This window comes from Nymphaea colorata, chromosome 3, assembly GCF_008831285.2.
Source record: "Nymphaea colorata isolate Beijing-Zhang1983 chromosome 3, ASM883128v2, whole genome shotgun sequence".
Lineage (NCBI taxonomy): Eukaryota > Viridiplantae > Streptophyta > Magnoliopsida > Nymphaeales > Nymphaeaceae > Nymphaea > Nymphaea colorata.
Window position 1 is genome coordinate 24854955 of NC_045140.1, and position 25318 is coordinate 24880272.

Genomic DNA, 25318 nt, shown 5'->3' on the forward strand with positions numbered 1-25318 from the left:
TCCTTAATTTATGATCTTGATTGAAATATGAATCCGAGTATATGCTAGTGAATTTTTCGATTAAGCTGTTCACTTTCTTTCATTATTGCTTTTTGGTGCTAAAAAATTGGCGCTTTCATTGAATCAAAATCGTAGGACAATCAGAACCTGCCCTAGCTAGTTAGTTGCTAGTCATAGGTAGTCTCTCCGTACTCCTTTTCGCCCCTAAACGATCCAGACCAGGTTTTCGCCCCAAAAATTTCTGGTCATGAAAAGCAATTTAGGTTTCTAACAAGTTAATCAACTTTCTGCAAGGGTAGCTAGTCTCGAGCTTCAAGGTTGAAAGAAACAGTTCATATTTCTTATGAATGAAAATTTTGCTGGAGCCCTAAGCTCGTTTTATTGCTTGACTCTCAACTAGAGCAAGTCACAGTTGACCACCACATGCCCTTTTTTGTATCAAATCGCTCATTTGAAATGATCATAAGGTACGGTTGTTACATGAATGAAGGTGCTTCATTGCTTGTGTGGTCGTTACAAGACGCCATGAAGTTTTTCCTGATCATTATCTTGAAAACATAGTTTGGCTGGTTGAGGATCGGATTTCATGGATTCTGCTGTTTATATCCTTTAGATTCACAATAATAATAATAATAATGAAAACCTGTTGTTTGACAATAGAAACAGTAATATATTGTTTTATGAATCTGCCTCAAAGATTGGAGAAGAATCCTTGACTCTTAATTACAATATTCTATGAACCTGTTTCAAAGCTTGAGACAGGTACAAATAGTGCGTTTAGTATTCCCATTGCGAAAAGGAGCCCTTCATATATCAAGCTGTTCTAAATTCACCATATACAGAAGAACTTGATCTAATAATACTAAATCAATCCTTAACATTCATGTAAAATATCAATTCTTTCTCTTTTTAGGAGCGGTAGGAAAAAGTGTTTGTCCCCATTAAAGTCATACCTTTGGCGAGGACCCTTTAAATCTCGGGTCTGAAGAATGGTGTTCGTGCAAGCCTTCCCATCATCTCTCAACGAGGAAAAGAAAAAGGACCTAATCTTTCACAATCTCTGCATGACAACATAAGTGGGCAGAATCTCGCCATCCACTTTTGTAAGGCACTTAAGGTATGCGGTTATTTCGCTTATTTCAGATTATCTTTTGATAAATCTAACCATGCAAAAGTGCAGAACATTGAAAGTCATACGTTTAAAAGAAAACCGTTAAGACTACGTTTAAAAGAAAACCGTAAGACTTTGTTGAGCAGGTAGAATTCTGTATAAATTTTAAGGCCAATCTTTAAACAAGTAAAATCTTATGCAGATTTCAAATTTCTTCAAGTCTTCATGCATGCATTTTACAAACGTTCTGCTGTTCAAATAATGCAGTTAATTTTCAATAAGATGTTTGAAAGAACTGCAGACTGGAGCTTGGGAGCCATTTACGGTACTGGTAGAGAGTTTTCCAGTTTGGTGATTATTATTTAACTATAATTCAGAAAACAATCTGGATGATTTTTTTTCACGTGGCTTCTTCTTTTGACAACTGTTAAAAGGTGTTGCCAGCCACTGGCCACATTGCTCTATACTTTTTCCTTTTCTTTTACAAAAATGAAAAAGTAATTATCGTATTAAAAAATAAATGCTGATGGAACAATTCTAAATTTATAGAATTAAGACGAAGCTTGCGGAGGCGCTATCGCTATCCAAGATCACGCTCAACAGAGCGGATTGATCTCAGCTTTGTGATCTGCCATAACTTTTCCTTCTATCACATGAACATAGGAGGCACATGTGCGTTCATCGGTAGATGGTTGTGCTACTACTTTGGAAGTTGAACACCAGATCTACTAGCGTGCTCCTTCGCTGCAGCCTTCCTGGGCCCTTCTCCGGCCTCTAAACCTTCGTGGGTATGCGAAGGAATGCACCGTGAAGCACTTCTTCGTGTTGGCTGGGGTGAAGCGTAGGCTCTTGATCACTTGGACGGCTGGAAGTAGTCCCTCGCAATCTTAAACTGTGGATTCCTTTGGCCGATTGGAGAGAAGAAGAAAAGAGTATTGAGGACGGGAGGAGGGTTGATGCCGTCGGATCAAAGAAAGACACCAGCCGTCGCTGGTCAAGGATTGGAGAAGAGTTTTCCGACCGTCGCCGGTGGAGGACGAGTGCAAGAGGGATCCCACGCAGGGAAGGAAAGAGAATGACAATCAACTTCTCATTGCATAAACATCATTAAGCGTAAAAGAAAAACCTTAATTACATGACTTATATACATAAGAGTCTCTGTTTTAACCCCGAGACGAGATAAAAGCAAACCGAATCAAAGAACGTGTCAAACCGAGACGGTACATAAGAGTAAATAAACATAAGTAAAAAGGACGCCTGGAATGCCCGCTCTCACTATGGATCCGGACCCCGTCTTATTTTTTTCGACCTTACCTGCTCCACCCGCTCCTCCCACTGCAGCCATATAAGTAATGCCCAAGAATTCTATAAATGTCGAACCCTGAACCATGCCAAGGTGCCAAAATAGTTCAACTCACTCACGTGCACTTGACTCTACTCATATAGGTGCTAGTGGCCGACCCTGCAGCTCCCTTCTTGAGCTTGTGCCCATCCTTATCCAAGCACAATGCTGCGGCCTACTGCTCTCGACGCTCCTTGCTAAGACTAACCTCACAAAACAACTAAAACATAAACCTGTTGAATGGTAATCGGATTGGCCAACTGCTAGTCACGCTCCGTCCTACCGCTTCCGACCAGGCCTTCGGCCGTCGTGGATGGTGGCAAAATGAGGCACGTATGAAAACAGTTGCCAATGAAAATTAAGCGTAGAGCAGAAGACGTGGGACTTATTTTTGAGATTAAAAGTTAAAAAGGTTGAGAAGAGAGCAAAGTGTTCGCGTGAGGGCGAAAATGGCAGCTACTCATGTCCTTCTCCAATGGAATCCGACCAACCTGCGTCCCTCTCCAATCCCTCTTTCTTCGCCTTCCTCTCCCTCCTCTTCCTCATCCTATTCAATCTCTGGGCTGGTTTTCAAACACCCAATTGCGCGGCCACGCTATCTGCTCCCCCTCGAAGCGTCTAGAAGGATCTCCGGTTATTCCCAAGTAGGAAGCCAATTCTAGCGGGGGATTCCTCCGCTTCCTGTCTGTGAACTGGTTCTTCCTTTTCCTTCTCCTTTTTAAGAGAGAAGTTTCATGTTTGAATTTGCAGAGTGGCATTCAATCATCTGTGAAAATTTTAAGCAGGAGGATGGACTTTCTTTCGGTGGTAGAGGGGGCTTCGACAGGTTCGACGTCGGGGAGGAAGTCGAAGACGACGGAGAGGACGAGGACGAAGAGGAGGACAGGAGCCTCGACCTCCTGGTGCAGTTTGTGCAAAACGTCTTCCGGAAGGTGTCGCGGAGGGCGAGGAAGGCGGTGAGGTCGATGTTGCCTCGTTCGATCCCATCGAAATTGGTCAGCTTCTACTTCATTTGGTCTGATTGATCATATCTCAGGCATGGTAGTTTCCGCATTTGATTGCGTTCCAATTAAATGAGGACACTCTAGATTGACCCGTAAGCTCGGGTCGTTGTATATTTGTTCTTGCTTCTGCCGTGCTTCTACCAGGGAAAAGCATCAGTGATGCCTTTTTTGGCTATATTATACATCAATTGCACATCCCGACTTCGTAACTCTGTAGTTTTATAGAAAATTCAAACTGAATTGTTTGGTCAGATAGGTAATGAGAAGGTTGGGTAACTAATGTGGACGGACATGGATCAAATTGAGTTTGTTTGGGTTGAATGCCTATGGGACGAGATTGTTTAAGGGTGCTTCCGGAAGGGCGTTTATTTTACTTTTACCTACACTTTCGGAGCAATATTTACACTAACAGCAATCAGAATTTTTGCCTTTTGAATGAGTTACATTTAGATCAGCTCTATTCAAAAGTACAGAGTTGGTGGTAGAGTTACGTTTAGAGTAATAGAGACAATGTCTATCTTTCCAGAGCCCTTCCTGCTAAGAGCTCATACGGAATCTGATTTTCTTATCTTAGTAAATTTTATATTTGGTAGATAAGTGTGTTCTCATAAGCTTTCAGTTTATTATGTACCCTAATGGATGTTTTATGCCCTTTCACAGGTTCAATTTTCTGTTAATGGTACAATTATGTTAACTTTTCTTTGGATTTTGAAGGCATTGCTTCAGGTAATACTGCACTGCAGAGTACTGTTTATTTATCAAAAACTTAAAAAGGAAAATACAATAAACTGTATACCTATAGTTCGCTTGCTATAAGCACTTAATGAACCATTTGTTTAATGACTGGAGACATCTATTTGAACTTATCCTTGCTGTTGAATACAGTTGGAATAGTTGAGTCTGCGAAATCTTTTGACATGTGAATGCACTTAAAGGACATGTAACACAATAACTTTTTTTGTCATTGTACATTAAGACTAATATATGAAGTGATGATCAAGCAGATAGACTGCCCCTCACATCATGTGAGACACCTTAACCTGTTTTACTTTACCATTGGGGATAGAATACATGAAAAGGTAAAAATGATACTCTATTGCCTTATCCCTCATCCCCTGTATTGACCTGTAATGGATCTTCCATGATGCGGTTCGAAAGCTTCAAGACTTGAGTACAAAGAAGGCAATGCAGTGCCATAAAATATACAGTAAAAGTCGAAAACCTAGTTAGAATATGGCTGGGTTAATCCACAAAATCAAGTGAATAGTGTAACTGAGAGACATGCTTATAGTTGCATCTGGATTTGGTCCCATTTATTGGTTGCTCAGTGGATTTCTGCCACTTTTGTGTTCAATTTGACAACAAACTACGGCAGCTGCTACTTAAGAATGCAGGTTATCAATTTATGTATTTGATATGCTAATCCAATATACTATATTAATTAGATATCAATTTTCTTTTTCTTCTTTCTTATCTTCATAAACTTTTGTCTTTCCATTCAGGAATGACCAAAGCTGAAATGGTGATGCACCTTAGGTGTACTTGAGGCCTCTGTGGCTCAACTGGATCAGGGATAGCCCTATTGAGCTAGCCTCCAATCCATGGCCGAGCTTGCAATGCACTGCATGCTTGTGCATGAATGCATGCATATACATATGGGTTTGGTGGGATAGATGTTCAATTTAGTGAGACACAAGAACGCTTGTGCAGGTCAATGACTGAAATAAGCTCATGGTACAACTTGCTGCTAATTGTCATTAATAAAAGCTAAAGCTTGGAAACTAGAATCCACTTTATGTTTTAAATTTCCAAGTGTATTCTTGGTAAATTTTGTAAGCACTTTTTTCAGTCTGCACTATTATGAACGAATACAGTTATAGTGGTTGACTATATATCTATACTTTTGGGGTGCATGGAAGTGAAACAATTTGTTTAGTTATCCCTGTCAGCCTGGATAAACTGACTATCTCTACCAGTGCTGTACATCTTATCTACACAGTAGCTAGGTATTTCACTCTTGTATGAAATTAGACAGATGAAGTTGTCTGCAGATGCCAGATCTTAGGTTGTGGGTAAGCTGACCCTAGTAATGTTAAATGCTTCTTCGTTAACTGCTTCTTCTATCCCCTCTGTTTCAAATGGAATGTCACCAACATTCCATTGCTCCCCCCAGCCTCTCCTTCATCAATAATCTCTGCTGCTCCTTCAACGTTAAAAAAATCAAGATCGTCTTCATCAAGTATTGCAGATGGTTCTTCTTCAACCCAAGAATCTAATATATCAAAATGGTCAATGAAGATAGGATCATATTGATTGTGATGCTTCCTCGTAGATGTTGTTTCTAGTTGCCTAACAAGAGAAAAATTTAACAAATTGTTAGAGATTAAAATATATATTAGAATTTGCTATTTTGTATAACAAATGTTTACCTTTGTCTCAACTTCATATTATAACGAACGTAAACAAGGTCATTCAACCTTTTATGTTCCAGCCTATTCCTCTTCTTACTGTGGATGTGTTGAAATACACTCCAATTTCTTTCACATCCAGTTGCACTACATGTTTGGCTGAGGATTCTAATTGCAAGCTTCATTAATTCTGGGCAATGAGGCCCAAACCTTTCCCACCACAAATCTAATAACAAATGGAAAGTAAAAATGTTGTCAGAATAAATATGTAGTAAAAATGTTGTCAGAATAAATATGTGAGACGGTAGCATAAAAGCTAAACAACAAAAAAAGAAGTATAAAGTCTCTTTTTCCAATACCTGGACGCATAGTTGTTATGCATCGAACTTCTGTGTCTCTCGCCATGGTACCAGAAAACGTATCATATTTGTTGATCGACATATGGATAACGTCTTGTTCTTTACTATCACTTACTAATACATCAATACAATCCAACATGCCATACTCGACCTCTCTGTCCTTCTTAAAAGTGGGAAGATATCTAATAGCAGGATTTAGGTAGTAGGTTGCTGCATGAAGTGGGCGATGAAGTTGTCCAGACCACCTTTCATCTATAATCTTCCATATAGGCATGTACAACTTCTTTTTCCCCTTCATGTTATCTCTAATGGCCTCCTTGGCTCTGTCCATAGACTTATATAAATATCCAATAGAAGGTCTATCTTCACTATCAACTAATCTGAGGACTTTCACTAGAGGTACACAAATCTTCAATAAGTGCACACATGATTCCCAGAAGTCAGCATCGAAGATGGTATCCACAAATGTCGTAGCCTTTCTTTTATAGGCATGTGGATATGCAGCCCAATCATCACTTGAAAACATCTGCTTGAGAGAAGTTCTTTGCTTGACTATACCCTGCACAGTCAAAACATTTGTAGCAAACCGTGTTTGTGTAGGTCAAATCAATTCAGCCCCATTTGTGAATTTCCTCATCAAATTCAAGACATAAGCATGATTATAAATAAACTTCGTGATTTCTTGGCATCTATGAACTGTCAACTTCATATCATCTCTTTCACCAAGATCTTGAAGCATAAGATTTACACAGTGAGCAACACATGAACTTCAATAAAATGTCCCATATCGTGCTGCTAACATTTCACCTGCAGCTTTATAATTTGTTGCATTATCAGTGATATTTTGTACGACATTTTCAGGCCCAACTTCTTTTATAACTTTATGAAAAAATCCCAAACAACACATCAACGGTCTTAAGAGTATCAGACAAATCAACAGATTTTAAGAACATAGTACCAAGAGGGCAATATACAAGGAAGTTTACCAATGTTCTGTTCTTGATGTCTGTCCACCCATCTGCCATTACACTGCATCCTGTAGCTTTCCAACTCAGTTTTAGTTCATCACAATATGTCTTCACGTCTCTAACTATATTGTTGAGAATTTTACCTCGCAATTTATGAAAAGAGGGCATTTTATACCCTCGCCCTACACTAGCAATCGCATCTGCTATAGGCTGATAATGATAAGAGTTTGCTGCATTGAAGGGAATGGATGCATCATAGAACCACCTTCCTATGGTTTCATCTGCTGCTTCAATAATATCCTTTGATTGCATGGCTATACGAATCTCAGGCTGAGCACCAGCAGCAGTATAGTTGGGAAAAAAATTCTTGATCGAACCAGACATATTGCTCGACCTCATAGTAGGTACTCTACCACCACCAGTACGACCACTATGACTCCTGCCACGCCCTCGTGAAACTGAACTTATATTTGCACCTCTTCTTTTTCTGGTTGCAAAAGAACCACCTCCACGCATGATGCCTTTCCCTTTAGCTGTTCTCAAACTGACACCAACATCTTCTTCTTCAAGCTGAACATCTTCACCTTCACTTTCTTCCTCTTCATGTGGGTCCCCATATCCTTCCTTTGCATCTTCCATTTCTTTTTCAATCCTACTTGCTTTCACTGCATCAAGAAGCTCCTGACACTGGTGCTTTACATACGCTGGCAATGGGTTCTCTTGGGAGCCATTGCATTGAGCTACATCGCTGTGTGTACCAGCTATATGGTGTTTAAAGTGAGAGATCCCTCCTGATATGATTTGCTTACAAAAATTGCACTTAACTCTTAATCTATCTTTGGGATTCACCCTTGTACACCATTGCCATGCAGGATCCGACATTATATCTTCACAAAACAAGTAAAAACATACAAATAAATGTAGGAAATAAGACAAATGAACGATTCAACGGCAAAAATGAGTTATTTCTTACCTTCTTGGTGTTAAAAACCAAAAAACCCTCTTTCTCCAAGCTTCCCATCGTCCCAAGACTCCCCACAACTAGAAAGAAAGCTTCTTCACCGGCAAATCTTGATGCAATGGAAAAAATCTCTCCCTCCCACGTCTCTAGCAGCGTTGAGAAACAAGAAAAGAGAGAGAGAGAGGAGTGTCCGTTTCAAAATAAGACGCAAAAAAAGGGGCCCTCGGGCCCCTTTTTTAATTTCACCCCCGTATCGTGCGATACGGGGGTGTATCGCACGTATGTACGTGTATCGTATTTAAACAGTGTATCGTACGATACGCGTCCGTATCGTACGATACGGATAACATTGGACCCTACTACTTTTTTATTAAAACATTGATGACGAGTTCATAAGCTAGGGTTAACTTCAACTAGCACGATTCTCTGGTCCCAGATTCATTTGTTATGCTAAATCTTGGAGCATGTGTAGGCTACTGACCCATAGGATTTAGTTTAATAAAATATTCATCATGAGTTCAGAGCCTAGGCTTTTAAGGTTCATCCAGCAGGACTTTTTTGACACATTCATTTGTGTATTCTAACATCGTAGGAGATCTGAGCTAATGAGTGGTTATTAGTAGGTAACGTTATGGATTTCTATCACTATGTGGTTTTCAAAATAGTTTACGAATGAGCTGCATTAGTCAATTAAGCGGAGCTTTTGATGACTAGTAAATTGACTACCACAGTAGTAGAAACTGCATGAAGTTTTATGTTTCTTATAACAACATACTTACCTACACCATGAGCTCATTTTCAACCGTGGAAATGGAGAGATTTTCACTAAGCTTTTTTTTTTGCTATTCACCTTCAGTTCACTTCTAAGCTTCTGCTGACATGCATAGATGATTTTTTTGATATAATCAGCCTTTCATCCAATGATTCAAGCTTTTTACGGTCTGATGTTGTCAGTGCCCAATACAACTGAATATTTATAAAACCAATCTCTTGGTTATGACTCTCTTATGGGAAAGTTTATTTTTTGGTGTCGAGAAGATGGTCTGCAGTAGTTTTTTTATTTCCTGGAATATTGCTCTGCTGTTATAATCTTGACGATAACAGTCAATCTCTTTAAAGACCTGTTGCTCACATATATTGGATCAGATTACACCAAGAAAGATTTTGTTTATCTACTCCGCTTCTTCATTATGGGACAATATCACTTCGCTACTTTTCTAAATCTCCAAAAGCCCCATGACTTCTAGTTCTTCTTATGGTTTACTTGCTCTTTGTTCGTCAGGTTGTCTGCACACTTGGAAGCATAGTGTTTGTGTGCATTCTGGTCACGCGAGGTGTTTGGTCTGCTTTAATGTACCATCAGGAATATCGCAGGAGTAAGTTTGGTGATATGGATGACGACGGCAGTGTATGGAGCGGTGCACAACCTGCAACTTAACCCCATGTATGTGCATCGTTAACTCCGTATATATTTCTCTCTTCGAGGTTCCTTACATGTATGGTTCAGTGACTTCAGTCAACGAACTTGCATTCGAAGAGAAGCAAAATGGAAGACACCACCCTATCAGCTAGCTGACTGATTTTGCCCGTCACTGTATGTCATTGCCCGTTTTTCTGATTTGTTTCACAGGTTCCAAGAAACATGCTGAGCAGAATACCGAGAACATAATTTTCCGCCTATGAGAGAGAGAGCAAAACATACTGCAACCGGAGTCAGTTACGAGAAAGCTGAGCATTTTTTGACAACTCTATCCTTGTGGGTATATTGTTTATCCAATAAATATGAGTGTTCTGTCCTTTGTTACGCCACACGATGTTCTAAATGTACGAATCAACCTTTTTAGTCATTCGTGGCAAAGTATCTGTTGTTAAGCGCAATTCCATGTTACTCCATCTATCCTTGTGGGTATATGGTTTATCAAATAAATGAGTATTCTGGCCTTTTTCATACCACACGATAACGGTTCTGAATGTATGAATCAATCTTTTTAGTTATTCATAGCAAACTATTGGTTATTAAAGTTCAGCGCAATTCCTTGTCACCATTTTGAACGGAAGGAAGAAAGGTTGGGTGCGTCGACGCATTATGCGCTTGTGATTTTCAACAAAATGGTTTCCAGGTGGTGATTTATATAAAACGTTGCGTTTGTGTGTGGAGAGAGAGAGAGAGAGAGAGAGAGAGTATGAGAACTGAAGCGACGGCTGACCATCTAAATGTCTGATCGGAAGGCATGCGCACGAGATTCTTCAATCCAAAAAGTGTGGTAAGAATGTCCCTCTAAATCACATTCGTATAGTTTTAGGGGTCTTGATTGCAAGGGGTCAATGATTTAGCATAGTTTGTCGGGGGGAGGGGGGTGGACCCGCACTAAATTTTATGGTTTATCAAATTAAAGAACTTAAAGTTTCACAATTAACTTTTATATTGACAAAAGGTTCGATCCAATATCAGAAAGTTAAATCTTAAATCCATGAATTTCAGAAATTTCAGACTGGACAGCAAGTAATCAAATGGCTTTTGTTGATCTATCAAATATCAGTAGTTCGTGGGCATTGATTTCTGAAGTTCCTCAGAGCCTGCATGTTTTTATGTTACAAAAGATAGTACACCATGTAAACTTTTACCAGGATATAAGAATATATGGTGATTTCACTAAGTATGACGTCATGAAGCCATGACCGTATATTGTAAAATGGTCTTTGTACAAAACTGGCGTCAAAAAACAACTTCGCTTCAATCATCATCTACAATGACAAGAAAGAGCTGCTTGCAACCTTCCAGCAATCACTAATTTGTTGCTTATATGTCTGATAAATCAAATACTGCCTTATTGAGAAATTCATCCGAGAATCTCTACCGTGTATCAACAAAAGCCCAACATATCCTGCATAGTTGTATTTACAGAAGTCTCTTAGCTTCATTACGAATCGGATATCATTGCAGACGAATGAATTACCTGGACGACTTCTAGTATAATCCATTTCAAAAGACCATGACAGCAAAGCATATGCTAAGTGATGCGATTGTGAATCACAAACCAATGCTGCATCTTGCACCTTTCACCGATGAACTGAGAAAAAGTAAACTTTCAAAGAAGCCCAGTATAAGGATTATGAGGTGGATAGGAATTAGCACCCGTCTCTCCATAAGGATTGCCAAAAGGATTGCTGGAATACTGTTGACCCATCATGTTCTGCTGTAGCTGCTGCTGCTGTTGCTGTTGTGCTATGAATACCTGCTGCTGATAAGACAATGCAGCCATCTGCACAGCTGCTGGAGGAGCAATCTGGGTAGAGGCATGAAAGGGGTCATATGTTGACTGAGCATACCCAAACGGGTTAGGTGAGACCTGTCCAAAATGGTAGTTTCCATTCTGACTAGCCCTTCTTGTCATTGCATCGTCATATAGGCTGTCTAACGTAAGTTTGTCTAACCCTCCAGCCTGACAGTTGAACATGAGAACCACAAAGTACTTGCATCAGATGAAATTTCATGTACACCAGTATCTGAATAGAGCCAAAGAGAAACTATAGAAAAAGATTTTATTCAGCAGACCACATTAGTTGGCCAACGATTAGGGAGACAAGGAGACTAAAGCATCATCTTTACCAATTTCTCTGTTGCAGCATTTTCATAAGAACTCGGAGCACTCACAAGTGCAAGCTCCCATCCAGTTGCACCACTACTGAGATCAGGGGCAGCCTGGCTATTTGACGAGCTTTCTGCACTCATATAAGCAATGAGTCAAGATCTTATGAAATGTGCATATACAGACAACTTTTTGGTTAGAAAATCCACCAGAGGGAACGATTGCAAGCGCCAAGGCATTTCTTTCATCAAGCTCTGATGCTTCCTTGCTTGTTTCACTTGTCCCCTGGTACAGATAGCGGCACATATCATTTGCATAATTACAGTAGCCAGAATGTAGACAAACTTAGAGTTAAGCATACCAAGAGATCCACGAGTGGAGGAGAGGCTTCAACTTTTGGAGGTTCAGCAATGACAGGCTCTGGAGGTGGTGGGTGTGGTTCTGGCTTCTCTTCTGCATCTACACTTTTTCTATACTCCAATTCCTTCACGACCTTTGGAGCCTCCAAGGCTACCTTTGGAGCAGCAGTACCTTTGAAGCTGCCATCCTAAAAAAAGAATGCCATGGAAAGCAAAAGCCTAAGAAAATACTTTCTCTGAGCCTAACAGAAAATTCTTGAAAAAGTAAATACAAAAATGATCTGCATCATCTTATAGAAGTTACATGCAGTTGGTTGAAAGTAAACAAATGTAGCTGTAGAGCGATGGGTTTTATTGTAATCAGTCAACCTTGTTCTTTTGTGCCCAAGTGTCATTATACCTATTCGTGTGCATCAACTTATAGAAGTTACATGCAGTCGGTTGAAAGTAAACAAATGTAGCTGTAGAGCGATGGATTTTATTGTAATCAGCCAACCTTGTTCTTTTGTGCCCAAGTGTCATTATATCTATTTGTGTGCATCATCTTACAGAAGTTACATGCAGTCGGTTGAAAGTAAACAAATGTAGCTGCAGAGCGATGGATTTTATTGTAATCAGCCAACCTTGTTCTTTTGTGCCCAAGTGTCATTATATCTATTTGTGTATATTAATTCTTAAAGCATATTTCAAATTCTAATTGGAAGTTTCTCTACACTTTTTTTTTTTGACAAATTAGCTCCTGTGCTTTGGAGATTCAATGTAACTTTTTCATGCTAAAGATATATGAACAACAAACACTTTAGTGCGTGAAGGTGGCACTATTCAAGCCTTTTGCCACAATCGCCTTTTTGCAATTTGAGCATCATAACAACTGAATAATCCAAAGAGATGTTGAGCTTAATGACTTACAGCGCACAAATTTTTCTGCTAAATCAACTACTTGAGCAAACTCATTTGTTAAACAATAATGTAGAACAGATAGATCCAGCTTATCAAACACTTTATCACGATATGGTTAGGACAAATTTTCCAAGTAATCAATGACAATTTTCTCAAAAGGCAGCAATAAGGTGTCAGCTATTATTTTGCAGCTATCCTTGCTCAACTCTCCCCCTCCCTTTAATGCATAAAGTTTGAGCTACATTAAAATTCCATTGGCACCTTCTTAAGCCTCTAAGTCTGAAATCAGATTGTTCAAGTGACACCCAAATCCCTTCACACTTTTGAAAGAACTTCAAGTCAAAGGTCAGATGGTTCTCCTATTCATATGCGCTTGAATGGAATCTGACAGCTATGAACAGGTTCAGTTGTTGAGATTCAAAGGCCACAATGATCCTGTGAGCATGCCCGTAGCATAACAGAAGAGAGCAGAGGACTCATAAAGACATAAGAAAGAGTGCAAAACAGAAGCTGATATACTGATTTGCATTGATAACGGATATAGGCACACAAACCTTGTAAAAATAAATAAAATAAAATGCGAAATGAGCCGATAAGAACTTCTTCAACCAAGTTACCTAAAACAATCTCAAAGAATGACTCTTGAACTCAAAAAACTACATGGAGGTAGAAGAAAAGATTGACGGGCATGCCTTGAGCCATATCACAGGTCAAAAGTATCTAGATTTTAGTCTGACCTCGGTTTTGCTGTATCTAGCGTAGCAAAATAAACCTCAAGCCTTGTCAAGCTTTCTTCCTATCACGAAACATAGGAACCCAGTTTCTTATTAAGAGTGTTGGAGAAAAATAACCAGCTCACAACATCTTGATGAAATTATAGGCTAAAAATTAGCTATTAAAGCATAGACATTAAACGTGCAGTTCATTTATGAATTTTTCATTACCCCAAAATGAAAAGAAAATTGAGCAGCAGTGCAAGAATTTTGTATAGGATAAAAGAAAGGTATATAACCCCCATGGCGCGATTGCGTTATGCAATTACTACCTCTTTATCTGGGTTCCAGTAAAACGTAGGTGCACTTTTTTCATCTTTAGAATAGCATACACATGATGGAAGAGCCGATAGCTAACCTATCCAAAGCATCTATGACTTTTCCGATACCAGTAATCCATCCAATGATAAGAGGCAATTTTGTAGAAAGTACTTCAGGAAAAGAACCAAAAGATACTGCTGAATAGAAGGTTGCTCCATGATTTAGTGGTACAACTAATAAAACAAGTTCCTACAGATATATTATCAGCGTGCAGATAAACCATACATACCATGTCTTTACGAACCACTAATGCCAGTGGTGCTTCTTTTATATACTCCTCCATGGCTGTGATAAATGATGAAGGAGGCTGTAAAAATAGGATAACCAGCGCATGGGAAACAAAACATAAGAATAGTGATCTGAATACTATCACAAATACTAGACCACAATCCTGTGTATTTAAATTTGACCAACTTCGTACCTGTTCAATTTTTGGAAACCTATGGGTACGTCCTAGATCTAGTCCTTTGCAAACTTCATAAAACTCAGCCAGCCTTTCCGTCTGAACCAGATAAATTAAGAATGTCACATAAAGATGAAGATGGAGAAGCAAAGATGAACAAAAGACCATGGTAAATGATAATAATAACAAATCTTACTATATGTACCTGATGCCCTGCCTTCCTATAGATTTCAAGTGCACGAATGGCATCATGACGCTGCATTTCAAAGAACTGCGAACACAACAGATGATCATTATTCACCATAAAAATGTTTTTTTTTTTAACTGAGAAAAAGTTTTAGAAATACAGGCAGCTACCTTGTCAACCAAATTAAGGGTCCCTTCATTGATAGCATTGTAAAGTTTAATACTTTCACCCGCAACCTGTGCAAATAAGGTCAGCAGAGAACAGAACATATATATATATATATATATATATATATATATATATATATATATATATATATATATATATATATATATATATATATATATATATATATTATAATTGAGACAATAGTGTCTCTTACTAACCAAGGAAAGTGCATATTGGATAACATGATTGTACATAGCGGCACCTTCTGGCTGCAAAAGCAAAATCTTAGTACTAATAAGATACTTCTTGTAACTATGCAGGAGACGACGAATAAAGACCACCAAGACAACAAAATAATTACCTGACAGGCTAGAAGGCGGAAAAGAAGCTGCTGCATAGCTGGAAGTTGCTCAAGCAACTCAACAGTCTCTAGTTCTCTAGTGCTCTGCAGACATCATATTATGTCAAGTTTTTCTGTTATTGCCACAAGGTACTCAACGACAAATTCTTACGAGAATGTGATGTTGGAAGCAAATAAAAGCTTCTGTTCATTGGAAAGATACAAAGATCAAACAATCAGCCGAACTTGCTAAAGACAAAGATCAAACAGGAATTATCGGCCTTGGATGAGTTCAAGACTTCAAGTCAATTGATGCCATTAGAGGATCATGTTTCCATTTTATTTATATCTAAAAGCTCATCTAAATTTTCTCCGATTCCTCTAAAATTTTAAATTTTCACCAATACTAATTGGTGTATTCATGTGAGAATCTGAGCCAGTCTATGTGACAGGTGTGCGAGAGTTTCCCAGGTACCCGTGTCGGTACGTGGGTACCACGACACGGGTAAGTGGGTACGGCTGGACTTAAAAACATTTAAATGATATTTTCAAACTTATTTTTTCTTTACTTTTGATTTTGTCCTTTTTTTAATATTTCCCTTCCACTAAGATTCTACATTTTCCTCTCATTTTTCTTTACTTTTGAGAACTTAGTGGATTATTATATAAATAATATATATATTTACATATGCACTCTGATGTACCCCCGTACCCAAGTTTTCTAAAATCGTTGTACCCGTATTGTACCCATACCCATGTCACATAGGAATGAGTACTTTGCTAAGGAACAAGCAGCCAAAATACCCAGACTTGTCTAAGAATACAACGCAACAATGACTTCCACCTCAAACAACAATGCTTCAAAAGTCTTCTTGAATAGCGAAATCCAGCAACCAGGAATTTTACACCACTGTTCATGTTAGACTCGTAAAGACCAAAGATGAACAAAAACAAAGGTACTCCATTTTTGACTCCTGCTCTTATCCCTTATGTAGAAATTATGCCAGAATCCTCACAGGTGCGGGTGCTAAGTTTTCCAAAAGAACATGGGTGCGAGTGGACCGATGATATATATATATTAAATTTGATTTTTTTTTTTCAAACTTCCAATTATGTTAATTGTCATGTCATGAAATGTTTAATATGCTTGCGCTATTGTGCATTTTACTGTCATATTTACTGGAATTGTTTTATTGTCATAAGTTGACAGTTATAGGTCCTTCAGTTCCATTGTTAACTTTAACAATTAATATTGCACTTTATTGTTTCCCTTTCTAGCAAGGACCGCTTAATGTGCCTAGTCCCGCCAAGGCTATTAACTACATAGGTGGCACCTAATGCCTTTGACAACATAGTCTCTATGTATGTATGCATGTATCCATATATGTATGTATTTTTGTAAACAGACTATCATAATATTATTCTATTAAAGGTTCAACCAAAAAAAAAAAAAAGCAAAGGGTAAAACAGATTAAAACAAATTATACCATAAAAACAGATTATTGCATATAAACAGATTATATGATAAGTTAAAGTGTAAAACATATTATATATGTAAGCTAAAGTAGGTTGCCAGTTCACAACAAACAGATTAAAAGTAGAACAGATTAAAACAGACTATATGATAAAACAATTATTACATATAAAACAGATTATATAATAAAGTAAAACAGATTCTACATATCAGCTAAAATAGGTTAACAGTTAGCAGATCAAAATAAAATAAAAAACAGATTAAAAGATTACAAGACACTGAGTAGGTTATAAACCAGATTATATAACAAAGTAACACACACTCAAACAGATTACCGAATAAAGAACAATATACAGAGCACAGAAAAAAGATGAAAACAGAGAAAACAGAAAAGTCAATCCACCAGTCATCAGTTTCCATTGAAGGCACCGAGATGTATGACAGAAAGAGAGAGAGAGAGAGAGAGAAAGGCAAAGCACGGAAGGGGAAAATGTGGAACTTCGAACCCTAAATCGCCATTCTTTTTCATAAGTCAACTGGAGGATAAAACTGGACTCCAGCAACGTTTGATCCTTAGCCACAAATATCGCGATATTTTTGAAAATATTGTGATATTTTTGATAAAAACAAGAAAAGCAATAAAATGGCAAAATATCGCAATCTTTTCAAAATATCGCAATATTTTCAAAATATCGCTAAAAAATAAGTATCACGTTTTCTGTCGCTGTCTAAACCTGCGGCCAAACAGGGGCATTGTTTGTATTTTTTGAAAAAATTTAAAACTTTAACTGCACATGCTCCATTTCATTTTTAAAAGTGGTAGTTTTTGTAAAGAAAAAATTTTGAAGGGCAGTTTTGAACTCTTTTTTTTTTCTATATAATGGCAAAAATGGAAAAGGGAAAGAGGATTACAGCTTTTAAGCCTTTTTCCCTCCATGATAGGGTTTAGGGCCCTTGATCATCGCTGCTCTTGAGAGAGTCAAAGAACTCGGAGACGTGAGAAGAAGACCTGCATCCAGCGGTAGGTTTTATTTTTTTCAGTTTTTAGGTTTTATTTTTTGCAGTTTTATTTTTTTTTCATTGTCAATTTTCCTTCACTTCCACCTACTGCACTTTGCAGATACATGGAATGCATACATTGATTAGAGATAAGGACATACGAATGACTTTGTTTTCTACTCAGATAGACTTATAAGTTATAACTTTATAAGGCTGGTAATCCATCAATCTTTAAATTGCTTCCCAAGTCTTAAACTTTTATCTATTCACTAGAGGAGCAGCTAAAAGCAAGATTTACACCTTCAAGTTCATTTTTTTTTCTTTTTAATATTGCTGAGATTTTCCTGAGAAAAATAGCTTCACCGAAAAAACCCGAGAAAAACCTCGCTGATATTTTCCCAAGAACAATATTTGTGGCTACTGGCTACGGTTGACCACAGCTAACTCACTGTTGACTCAAGTAGGGTCACTGGTCAGGCCTCTTTTGGACAGAAACAGGCAGGTGAGACTGACCAAATTGGATGCTGCACTCACTCCCCAATAGGGTGCAACAGAATGATATATATATATATATATAGCGTTTCAGTTTAGTTCTATATATATTTTTCTCTTTTTTGTACAGATTAAAGTGCCTAGGCTCTCTCACCATCTGGGCTCCACGGTCCACCTACTGCTTTTGATAACACAGCATATAAACATCAAAAACTTTACCCATCCTCAACATATAAACTAATAAATGCATGGTTGTGGTGTACTATTTCTTGCAAATTTGCTTGGATACTAACTATCAGTGTCAAAGAGTCTGAAATCTTACTGTGTCAACCCAATGACTCGTTGACTAATTAATGCATGTTTAATAATTTTTCATTACTGTGAAACGCAGGAAATTACTAGCTGGCTTGACATTAAAGTATGCAGTTAGAGTGCCTCATTAAGGCAAACAAATATGGCCCAAGAATAATGAATTTGCATTGCAAATATAGATAAATAAGACAAACAGGTAAAAGCAAGACAACATGGAAAAAAAGAAATAGAAACAGCTTACCAAGCGTTCTGTTTCGACATCATACTTCAATATACGAAAACATTCCAATCTTTCTTCGAGATACAGTGCGTACGTGCGAACCCATGAAGAGTAGTCCCATGCTTAATACCCCAAAAAAACAACCAAATAAATAAGAACCTTACATAAAATTCACTTCTACAAGATGAAAGACTGCAGAAACAGGTGGGAAAAGGATTACCACTTGGGCTTGAGTCATCTTTAAAATGAGACAAGTTCAGGATATGACCTCTGCTCCTACTATAGTTGATGAGTTCTTCACGAAATGTGGGATCAACTTCTTTTAGGGACCGGTGTATGACAATCAGAGTCTTCAGTGCAACCTAAAGGAAAATTTATTATACAAAAAATCAAAATTTCTTTCATATGAAGCAATTATAAATTTTACTGGCCAAGTCCCAATAAAAATACCAGAAAAAATAAACTCATTGTAGTTAAACGAAAATAGACAAGGTGGACCATTCTCTAAACGAGGCTTGCTACATAGAGCTTGAACTACGAAATTAAAGCATTTCCTACAAACCATTTCAGCAAATGCAATTCAAATAAAAGCAATTTCATGTTCACTATGAGTAAGATAGATCTATATTTTTTGAATGAAAATTGCTTGAACGTTATTGGCACATTTATTTACAGGTGTTCTTACACTCTCAGATTTCCTTACCATGATAGACATTCTATATCCTTAATCTAGTTAATCTATGGCTGTGAAGCAAAAGCAAAGGCATCCATTTTCCAAATGGAACCCACAAATCACAAAGATTAAAAAAATAATGTTAGCCATTTGTTTCGCTAATATCTTAGTCATGAGTATCAGTGATATTCCAAAAATATTATGGTATTAGAACTTGCTTCAACTAAAGCAATATTAAATTATTAAATGTGGTTCATTGTATGGTCACTCATAAGATCATCATCCATATTGGACCATTAATGCTAGGACCACATCTTTCTCGGGGAAGAATTAACTTGTAGGCAGTGATAAACCTATATGCTAGACTTTGTGCTTGGTCAAGAAGAAGCATTGCAACAGAAACCATCTTGGTCAATTCAAGAATTTATATTTCAAATACTCATAAGTTTTCATGCCTTCTATATGTTTTACATATATGCCATTTTCTTCTTCTTGCTGTGTTTCATCATTTCATGTCTTTTGCATACAGTGATTTTCTGTGATTTATCCAGTAACTTAAGCCATCATGTATTGAGAAAAATAGCATAAGTTATCCAGATTGGTGTGGGCAACAGACACATAAAAGTTAATACTTCTCCAAATGTAAATTCAACTTAGACACATAAGAAAACCAAGCTGCTCAAATGACAGCTGTTATCATACTATATTTATAATGAAAAGTCAATTTGGTTTCTTGACATGTTTGCTAACTCGTAGAAGATTTTTACTTAAAAAACATAATTCTAGATTTTGTTTTTTTTTTACCTTCTTATAGATTATCAAAAGTTGAGCACCTATTTGTTAAATTCTAAAGGTTGAATGGTAATGTGCTATCTTCCAAAACCTGAGGCTCCTTTTTGTATTTTTTAATGATTGATGGACTGTAGAATTACAAAATAATGCTGATCAGTACCTGAGTACCTACCTCAGATCCCTATATCCCTGTTCTTTACCCTACCTAAAGTCCATGCCTCATAACCATATCCAGGCCATATAGACTGGCTCATATGTGAGTTATTAAATTTCTCCACATTGCTCCAGTTCTCCAAACTCCGAAGTGTTGGAATCACCAGTGACAAGATTGTCTGAAAAGCAAATAAAAATTTGTTATTGTCCTAGAAGTTGCAACACAATTTGTTTGCATGGACACCTCAGAAACCAACGGGTGATTATGATGTAGAGCAGATAAAATAAGCTGTTGAATCCCTCATGTCTTTCAGATCTTGAGATGGGAAAACAGTGGCTGGTCAACTAGCATACAACATAACAAGAACATGAAGGCACATAAAATGGAAGATTGGTATCAATTAATTCTTCAATAATACAATTTGATTACTATCACACAATAGGTAGGACCATTGCATCTTATCCAGGTATTCATGGGTTCAGAGCATACACTTTTCCACTTAAGAAGAATATCAAGAAGAAGAAAACGAAGAACATTTAAATAAAAAACCAATAAAAAGGCAATAAGTCTCATTAAACATACTGCCCAGTTGTGTGTCTTGGCCAGCCGTCTAGCAAGAGCATGTATGCAGTATGCAACATCTGCCCGAGGTCTCACAGCAGAAACAGCTTCAAAAATAGCTGCTCAAGGGCCCCAAACAATTGCATTTAGCAAAAAGCTGCGATTAAGAGCCCATCTTTATTGTAGGAAAGCAACTAAAGTTCAAATGCATATAAACAAACAACGGAGTGTGGAGTCAAATAGTGCAGCTGACGAGAAAAAAGTCAAGGGGAAGATTAAGATCATACTGCGGATATGTTTTTCTTTTGCTAACTGCTCGACGTGGTTTGTGGCCTTAACTATAGCTACATCCAGCTCCTTGAAATACAATTTAAGCACAATATGGCATCAGCATGCAGGTGTTTAATTTATAAAAGTCAAATTGGCACAGGGGAAAACAAAAGAAGGTTACCTTGTAGTCACTGTTGACTTTAGCTAGTCCAACTTTTGTTGAATCCTTAAGAGCACCTAGAGCTTTTCTGAAGTTCTGCTGTGTATTACCTACTCCAGCCATTTCCTTTTATCTTGTGAGATGATGAACTGCTGAAACAAATCGTTATTTTTGAAACCTGTCCCAGATAAAACATATTTAATAGATTTAGCGAGGCATCCACTATTTTTTACACAAATATATTTTTCAAAACAAGGGTGCTAATAAGAATACAGGGTAAAGTGAAATTATAGTGTAAAATGTAAACTGTAAAGTGCAACACATGGACAGTCCTGGAACAGCATTGTACCTGTCTCGACGTGGCTGGACACAGATGCGAGCGCGAGACATGGCTTCGACATGACTCTCATTTTTGTTAATATTTTGGTTGTTTTTGTATAGTAATCTGTATCTTATGAGTACAAACAAAAAATATATGTGTTAACTGTTTATTGCTTACAATCTTATTATTCCTCTCTCTCTCTCTCTCTCTCTCTCTCTCTCTTTATATATATATATATATATATATATATATATATATATATAAAGAGAGAGAGAGAGAGAGATCACCATGATTGTCACACTAACAAAGAACACTCCAGCTGTGGAAATTCTATTCCTATTCAGAATCAAAACTCAAAAGGGAAATACATCCCCTGTAGCAGAAAATAACAAACCATTTTTACATTTACTTTATATGGCATTAAATTGCAGACATGATTGTTGATGGTGTTTCGCAGAGCAAGAAACTCCATGTCCATGCACCGAACATTTTACCATAAGTGACAGCTAGTGCTCTTATATCTTCTGATAGCCACCAGTTACAAAGGGGCATCGCACAACTTGCCGGGCTAGTAGGCCGGTGAGAATCCAGTTGTCAGTTCAAATCTCATTGGTATTATGCTTCTGTGCCAATGTGGTGAAGTGTGTATTGAGTTTAAGGTACACATTCCCCACTCTAGGCCCTGGCTGAACACCAAGAGCAGGGGAAGGGGGCCCGGGCTTTACTCAGGCAGTGGGGTATTCCTTTCATACACCCGAAGAAAAACCAGAAATGATAGCCACGCATGGGACTCAAATTGCCAACAGCTAGAAGACCGACCATGCAACCAAATAATAACGTTACCATTTCTTTCGTTCACTCCAGCAACTGAATCATATTTCTCTTTCGAATGGTATATAGAGATATATAGCCTATACGTAGCTCTTTCACGGTGCCGCAAATAATTTACCAGACAAGAAGTGGAACTCACGTTAGACACAATCGGATGAGTTAGCTTCGTCATATCAATTGCGACTCAAAGAATCCTCCAACTACTGAAAAAATATAATACTAACGCTCACCGTTATACGGAACTGAATTGGCCAGTTTTTTCTTCCCAGTCGACCATGAATTCACAACAGCCTGTTCGTCCTAAGCAAATAACATATAAGATCGCCAAGTTCACTCGTCTCAGAGACCCATGGGTAATCCTCAGACGCCATCAATACCTAACATCTACCCTTGACGTCCCAATTACCACCGGGAAATTGACGACCCAATTTCGTAACGGGTCAGTCTCCCGCTGCAACGCGCATTCACAATCGCCACTCTACCTCCCACCAAAGCAGAAATGGAGAAAAAGCCACAAGCATATCAAAGGAATTTGCCCATGTCAACAGAAAACTAAACCAAGTAAATCAGAATGAAACAGCAAACCAAGTCAAGGAGAAGAACCAAACAAGGCACCTTCGAATGACGAGCACAACGAACGGACGCCTTCTCCTTCCAAATTCCAAGTTGGGTTCAGAAAATCTGAAAACAGAATCGGTTGGTTATGTTTATTCTGAAGAAACAGAGGCTGTATCGAGGCGACCCCAAGAGGGGGAGACGATTTTGAGTCTTTGACAAGGTGGGGAGAGACGCTTCTCCATATCTCGATATTTTACTTGGTTGTTACCCTTTTTTCTTCTCCTTTCTCTTTCCTTTCCTGTGGTCTTTTCCATCACTGCCGCCTTTCCTCCCCCCTCTTTTGACTCAACCATGTTTGCGTTTGGATTTCCTGGGGTTTGATTCAAGCCTCTACCATCAGGTTGGTTGACTTAGCTCGTGGTAATGGCGTAAAGGACGTGTTTGTTTGTATGGGGGAGGTTTTCGTAACATGAAATTTTTCTGAAAACACTGGATCTTACTCTTAATTTTAACAAATAAGCGCGAGTGATGAAAATGTGAACACTACGAAGAGACGTCATTTAACCAGGCATCCCAACCACTTCATGGGTGCTTGTGGTTTCCACTCTAGCTTGCACCCAATATTTGATCCCATAAGCAATTCTTCTTTACCGTAAACATGTTTAGTGTAAGGAAACCATTCTCTTGCCTTAAAAAAAAAAAAACGAGAACCTCGACAAATATAGTATGCCTCGAGAACAGATTTGTAGTATCAAGGTCTCTAAATGGTTGAATTTAAAGAAAATTGTTAACTAGAAGGCATTTCAGTTTTACGGAAGCAACAAACATATTCACTTCTGAAATTTTGATCTTATCCTGTAGTGCTACGTAATCCTACTTAAGAATGTTTTTGTTATTATAAAAAAATAAGTATATTTTCAAAATATTGAAAATGATAACATACTTTTAAGCATCAATCTGTTCACCCTTTTACATTTGCAGGATGCAGCTTATAGAGCCACAAGTTTTGACTTATTAAAGAACTTAAACTTTACTTCTTTCTATCTTCTCAAAATTTTGATTCACATGCAAAGCTACAAAATGACTATGGTTACCTTTTTCAAGTTTTTAACTTTAAGAGTTAATCCATAATTGTAAGATTGGGGCCCTTACGAGACGTTTATAAGCAAAAGTATATACCCTACTAAAAAAATTTAAATACGTGTGACCCATTCAAGATGCTATCGCTATAATGGAAGTGAGTTTATTTTTGGAAAATCTATATTCCGTGTTATGTTTGAATTTAATGACAACTGCAAGCAGGAAGATGAAAGATATAGAAAGTTTATATAGTTTTTCGTACGTTTGATTGGGGATGAAACTGCCACTTGCCTCAATTTCTTCTATCTCTGAAATTGTTCGCTTCAGTTAGCTTTGCTAACGTCATTCAATGGCTATTAAGGGGCACGCTTTACTAAGGAAAAACAAGAAGAAGAACATCTCCAGAAAACACTTCCACAATTAGAATTAGATTACGTTGTGGCACGCTGCCGTTTATTTTGGTACATTAATAAGTTGTTTTTTTTTTTAAATGACGACTAAGAAGACCAAGGAAAAAAAAACTCAGAAAATAGAATAACAGAGTATGATAGTAAGTTGCCATGAAGTTCTTTTATCTAAGTGGGGTCTCCTAGTTTTAAATTTTTATGTCCTCCACGTCCTATTTCATTTTGTCTGTCAATATAAAAGCCTAGCCAGTCTTCTCGTATTTTAACGAGGCAAGTTGGCCCCGTGCTAGATGAAGCCAAGCGGCATTAACATTTTTCCATGAAAAGTTAGTTCCAATTCTTTAGTCAAGTGAAGGAACTCTTTTATCTTTTGCTGCTAAAAAACTCATGTTAAGTGGATGTTTGATAGGAAGAATATTATGTATTTGGAAATATAAGAGCCCAAAACATCATGCATGTTTTTGTTCTAAAAAACATGAATTGGATTGGAATAGAACTTACGAAATGACATCTGATCGGGTTTGGTTGGATTCAGATATGCACAAATATCCAACTGGATTCAGATCAGATTTAGTTTTAAGTAAATATCATATATTTAATGCTCTTACATTTTGAAATCAGCCAGGTTCATGTTCAAAATTTGGGTTCAGATATGAGTATAAAAATTGGATTTGGGTCATAGTCAAATTATGAAATCGGATTTTGGATTTGGCTTCGGATTCATATATGACTTTTTTTGTACGTAATCAAATCCGAATTCGAATTGAATATTGAAAAATGGATAAGGTTAAGGGTATATATGATTTGAATCCGATCAAT

General features: G+C 37.7%; 3 protein-coding genes across 7 annotated transcripts; 1 reads left to right on the plus strand and 2 right to left on the minus strand.

The window, feature by feature from the left end:
* Positions 1–2754: 2754 nt before the first annotated feature.
* LOC116249515 (protein SHORT HYPOCOTYL IN WHITE LIGHT 1-like) lies at positions 2755–10106 on the plus strand. 2 transcript variants are annotated; one of them, XM_031622628.2, is made up of 5 exons: positions 2772–3097; positions 3239–3448; positions 4118–4183; positions 9436–9597; positions 9784–10106. In XM_031622628.2, the coding sequence occupies exons 1-4, from the start codon at positions 2903–2905 to the stop codon at positions 9589–9591; spliced, it is 627 nt and encodes a 208-aa protein (XP_031478488.1). In that variant the 5' UTR covers positions 2772–2902; the 3' UTR covers positions 9592–9597; positions 9784–10106. The 2 variants fall into 2 exon arrangements, with proteins under 2 accessions (XP_031478489.1, XP_031478488.1); XM_031622629.2 differs by lacking the exon at positions 4118–4183 and having other exon boundaries at positions 2755–3097.
* LOC126409960 (uncharacterized) lies at positions 4191–8356 on the minus strand. Of its 2 annotated transcripts, none has more exons than XR_007572982.1 (2): positions 5887–8356; positions 4191–5806 (listed from the first exon to the last, which is right to left on the minus strand). XR_007572982.1 is itself a non-coding variant. In XM_050077116.1 (2 exons), the coding sequence occupies exons 1-2, from the start codon at positions 8072–8074 to the stop codon at positions 7106–7108; spliced, it is 894 nt and encodes a 297-aa protein (XP_049933073.1). In that variant the 5' UTR covers positions 8075–8356; the 3' UTR covers positions 4191–7105. The 2 variants fall into 2 exon arrangements, 1 of the variants encoding a protein (XP_049933073.1); XM_050077116.1 differs by having other exon boundaries at positions 4191–7260; positions 7336–8356.
* A 659-nt stretch (positions 10107–10765) lies between the features above and the next one.
* LOC116250878 (putative clathrin assembly protein At5g35200) lies at positions 10766–23341 on the minus strand. Of its 3 annotated transcripts, XR_004171540.2 has the most exons (17): positions 23070–23341; positions 21323–21479; positions 21159–21228; positions 20893–20990; positions 18912–19053; positions 18713–18813; positions 15216–15299; positions 15073–15123; positions 14857–14922; positions 14705–14770; positions 14518–14598; positions 14326–14403; positions 12105–12290; positions 11953–12028; positions 11764–11876; positions 11111–11596; positions 10766–11038 (listed from the first exon to the last, which is right to left on the minus strand). XR_004171540.2 is itself a non-coding variant. In XM_031624850.2 (16 exons), the coding sequence occupies exons 2-16, from the start codon at positions 21422–21424 to the stop codon at positions 11243–11245; spliced, it is 1668 nt and encodes a 555-aa protein (XP_031480710.1). In that variant the 5' UTR covers positions 21425–21450; positions 23070–23341; the 3' UTR covers positions 10766–11242. The 3 variants fall into 3 exon arrangements, 2 of the variants coding, with proteins under 2 accessions (XP_031480710.1, XP_031480709.1); XM_031624850.2 differs by having other exon boundaries at positions 10766–11596; positions 21323–21450; XM_031624849.2 differs by having other exon boundaries at positions 10766–11596.
* Positions 23342–25318: the final 1977 nt, after the last annotated feature.

Excerpts from the sequence above, each read along its gene's own strand:
- LOC116249515 (XM_031622628.2), top strand. The coding sequence starts at position 2,903 with ATGGCAGCTACTCATGTCCTTCTCCAATGGAATCCGACCAACCTGCGT. Across the intron at positions 3,098-3,238 it reads GGATCTCCGGTTATTCCCAA|GAGGATGGACTTTCTTTCGG; the intron begins GTAGGAAGCCAA and ends AATTTTAAGCAG. Across the intron at positions 4,184-9,435 it reads TTTTGAAGGCATTGCTTCAG|GTTGTCTGCACACTTGGAAG; the intron begins GTAATACTGCAC and ends TTTGTTCGTCAG.
- LOC126409960 (XM_050077116.1), bottom strand. The coding sequence starts at position 8,074 with ATGTCGGATCCTGCATGGCAATGGTGTACAAGGGTGAATCCCAAAGAT. Across the intron at positions 7,261-7,335 it reads CTCTTTTCATAAATTGCGAG|GATGCAGTGTAATGGCAGAT; the intron begins GTAAAATTCTCA and ends GGAAAGCTACAG.
- LOC116250878 (XM_031624850.2), bottom strand. The coding sequence starts at position 21,424 with ATGGCTGGAGTAGGTAATACACAGCAGAACTTCAGAAAAGCTCTAGGT. Across the intron at positions 18,814-18,911 it reads AGATGACTCAAGCCCAAGTG|CATGGGACTACTCTTCATGG; the intron begins GTAATCCTTTTC and ends TGGGGTATTAAG. Across the intron at positions 14,404-14,517 it reads GGTTTCCAAAAATTGAACAG|CCTCCTTCATCATTTATCAC; the intron begins GTACGAAGTTGG and ends CTATTTTTACAG.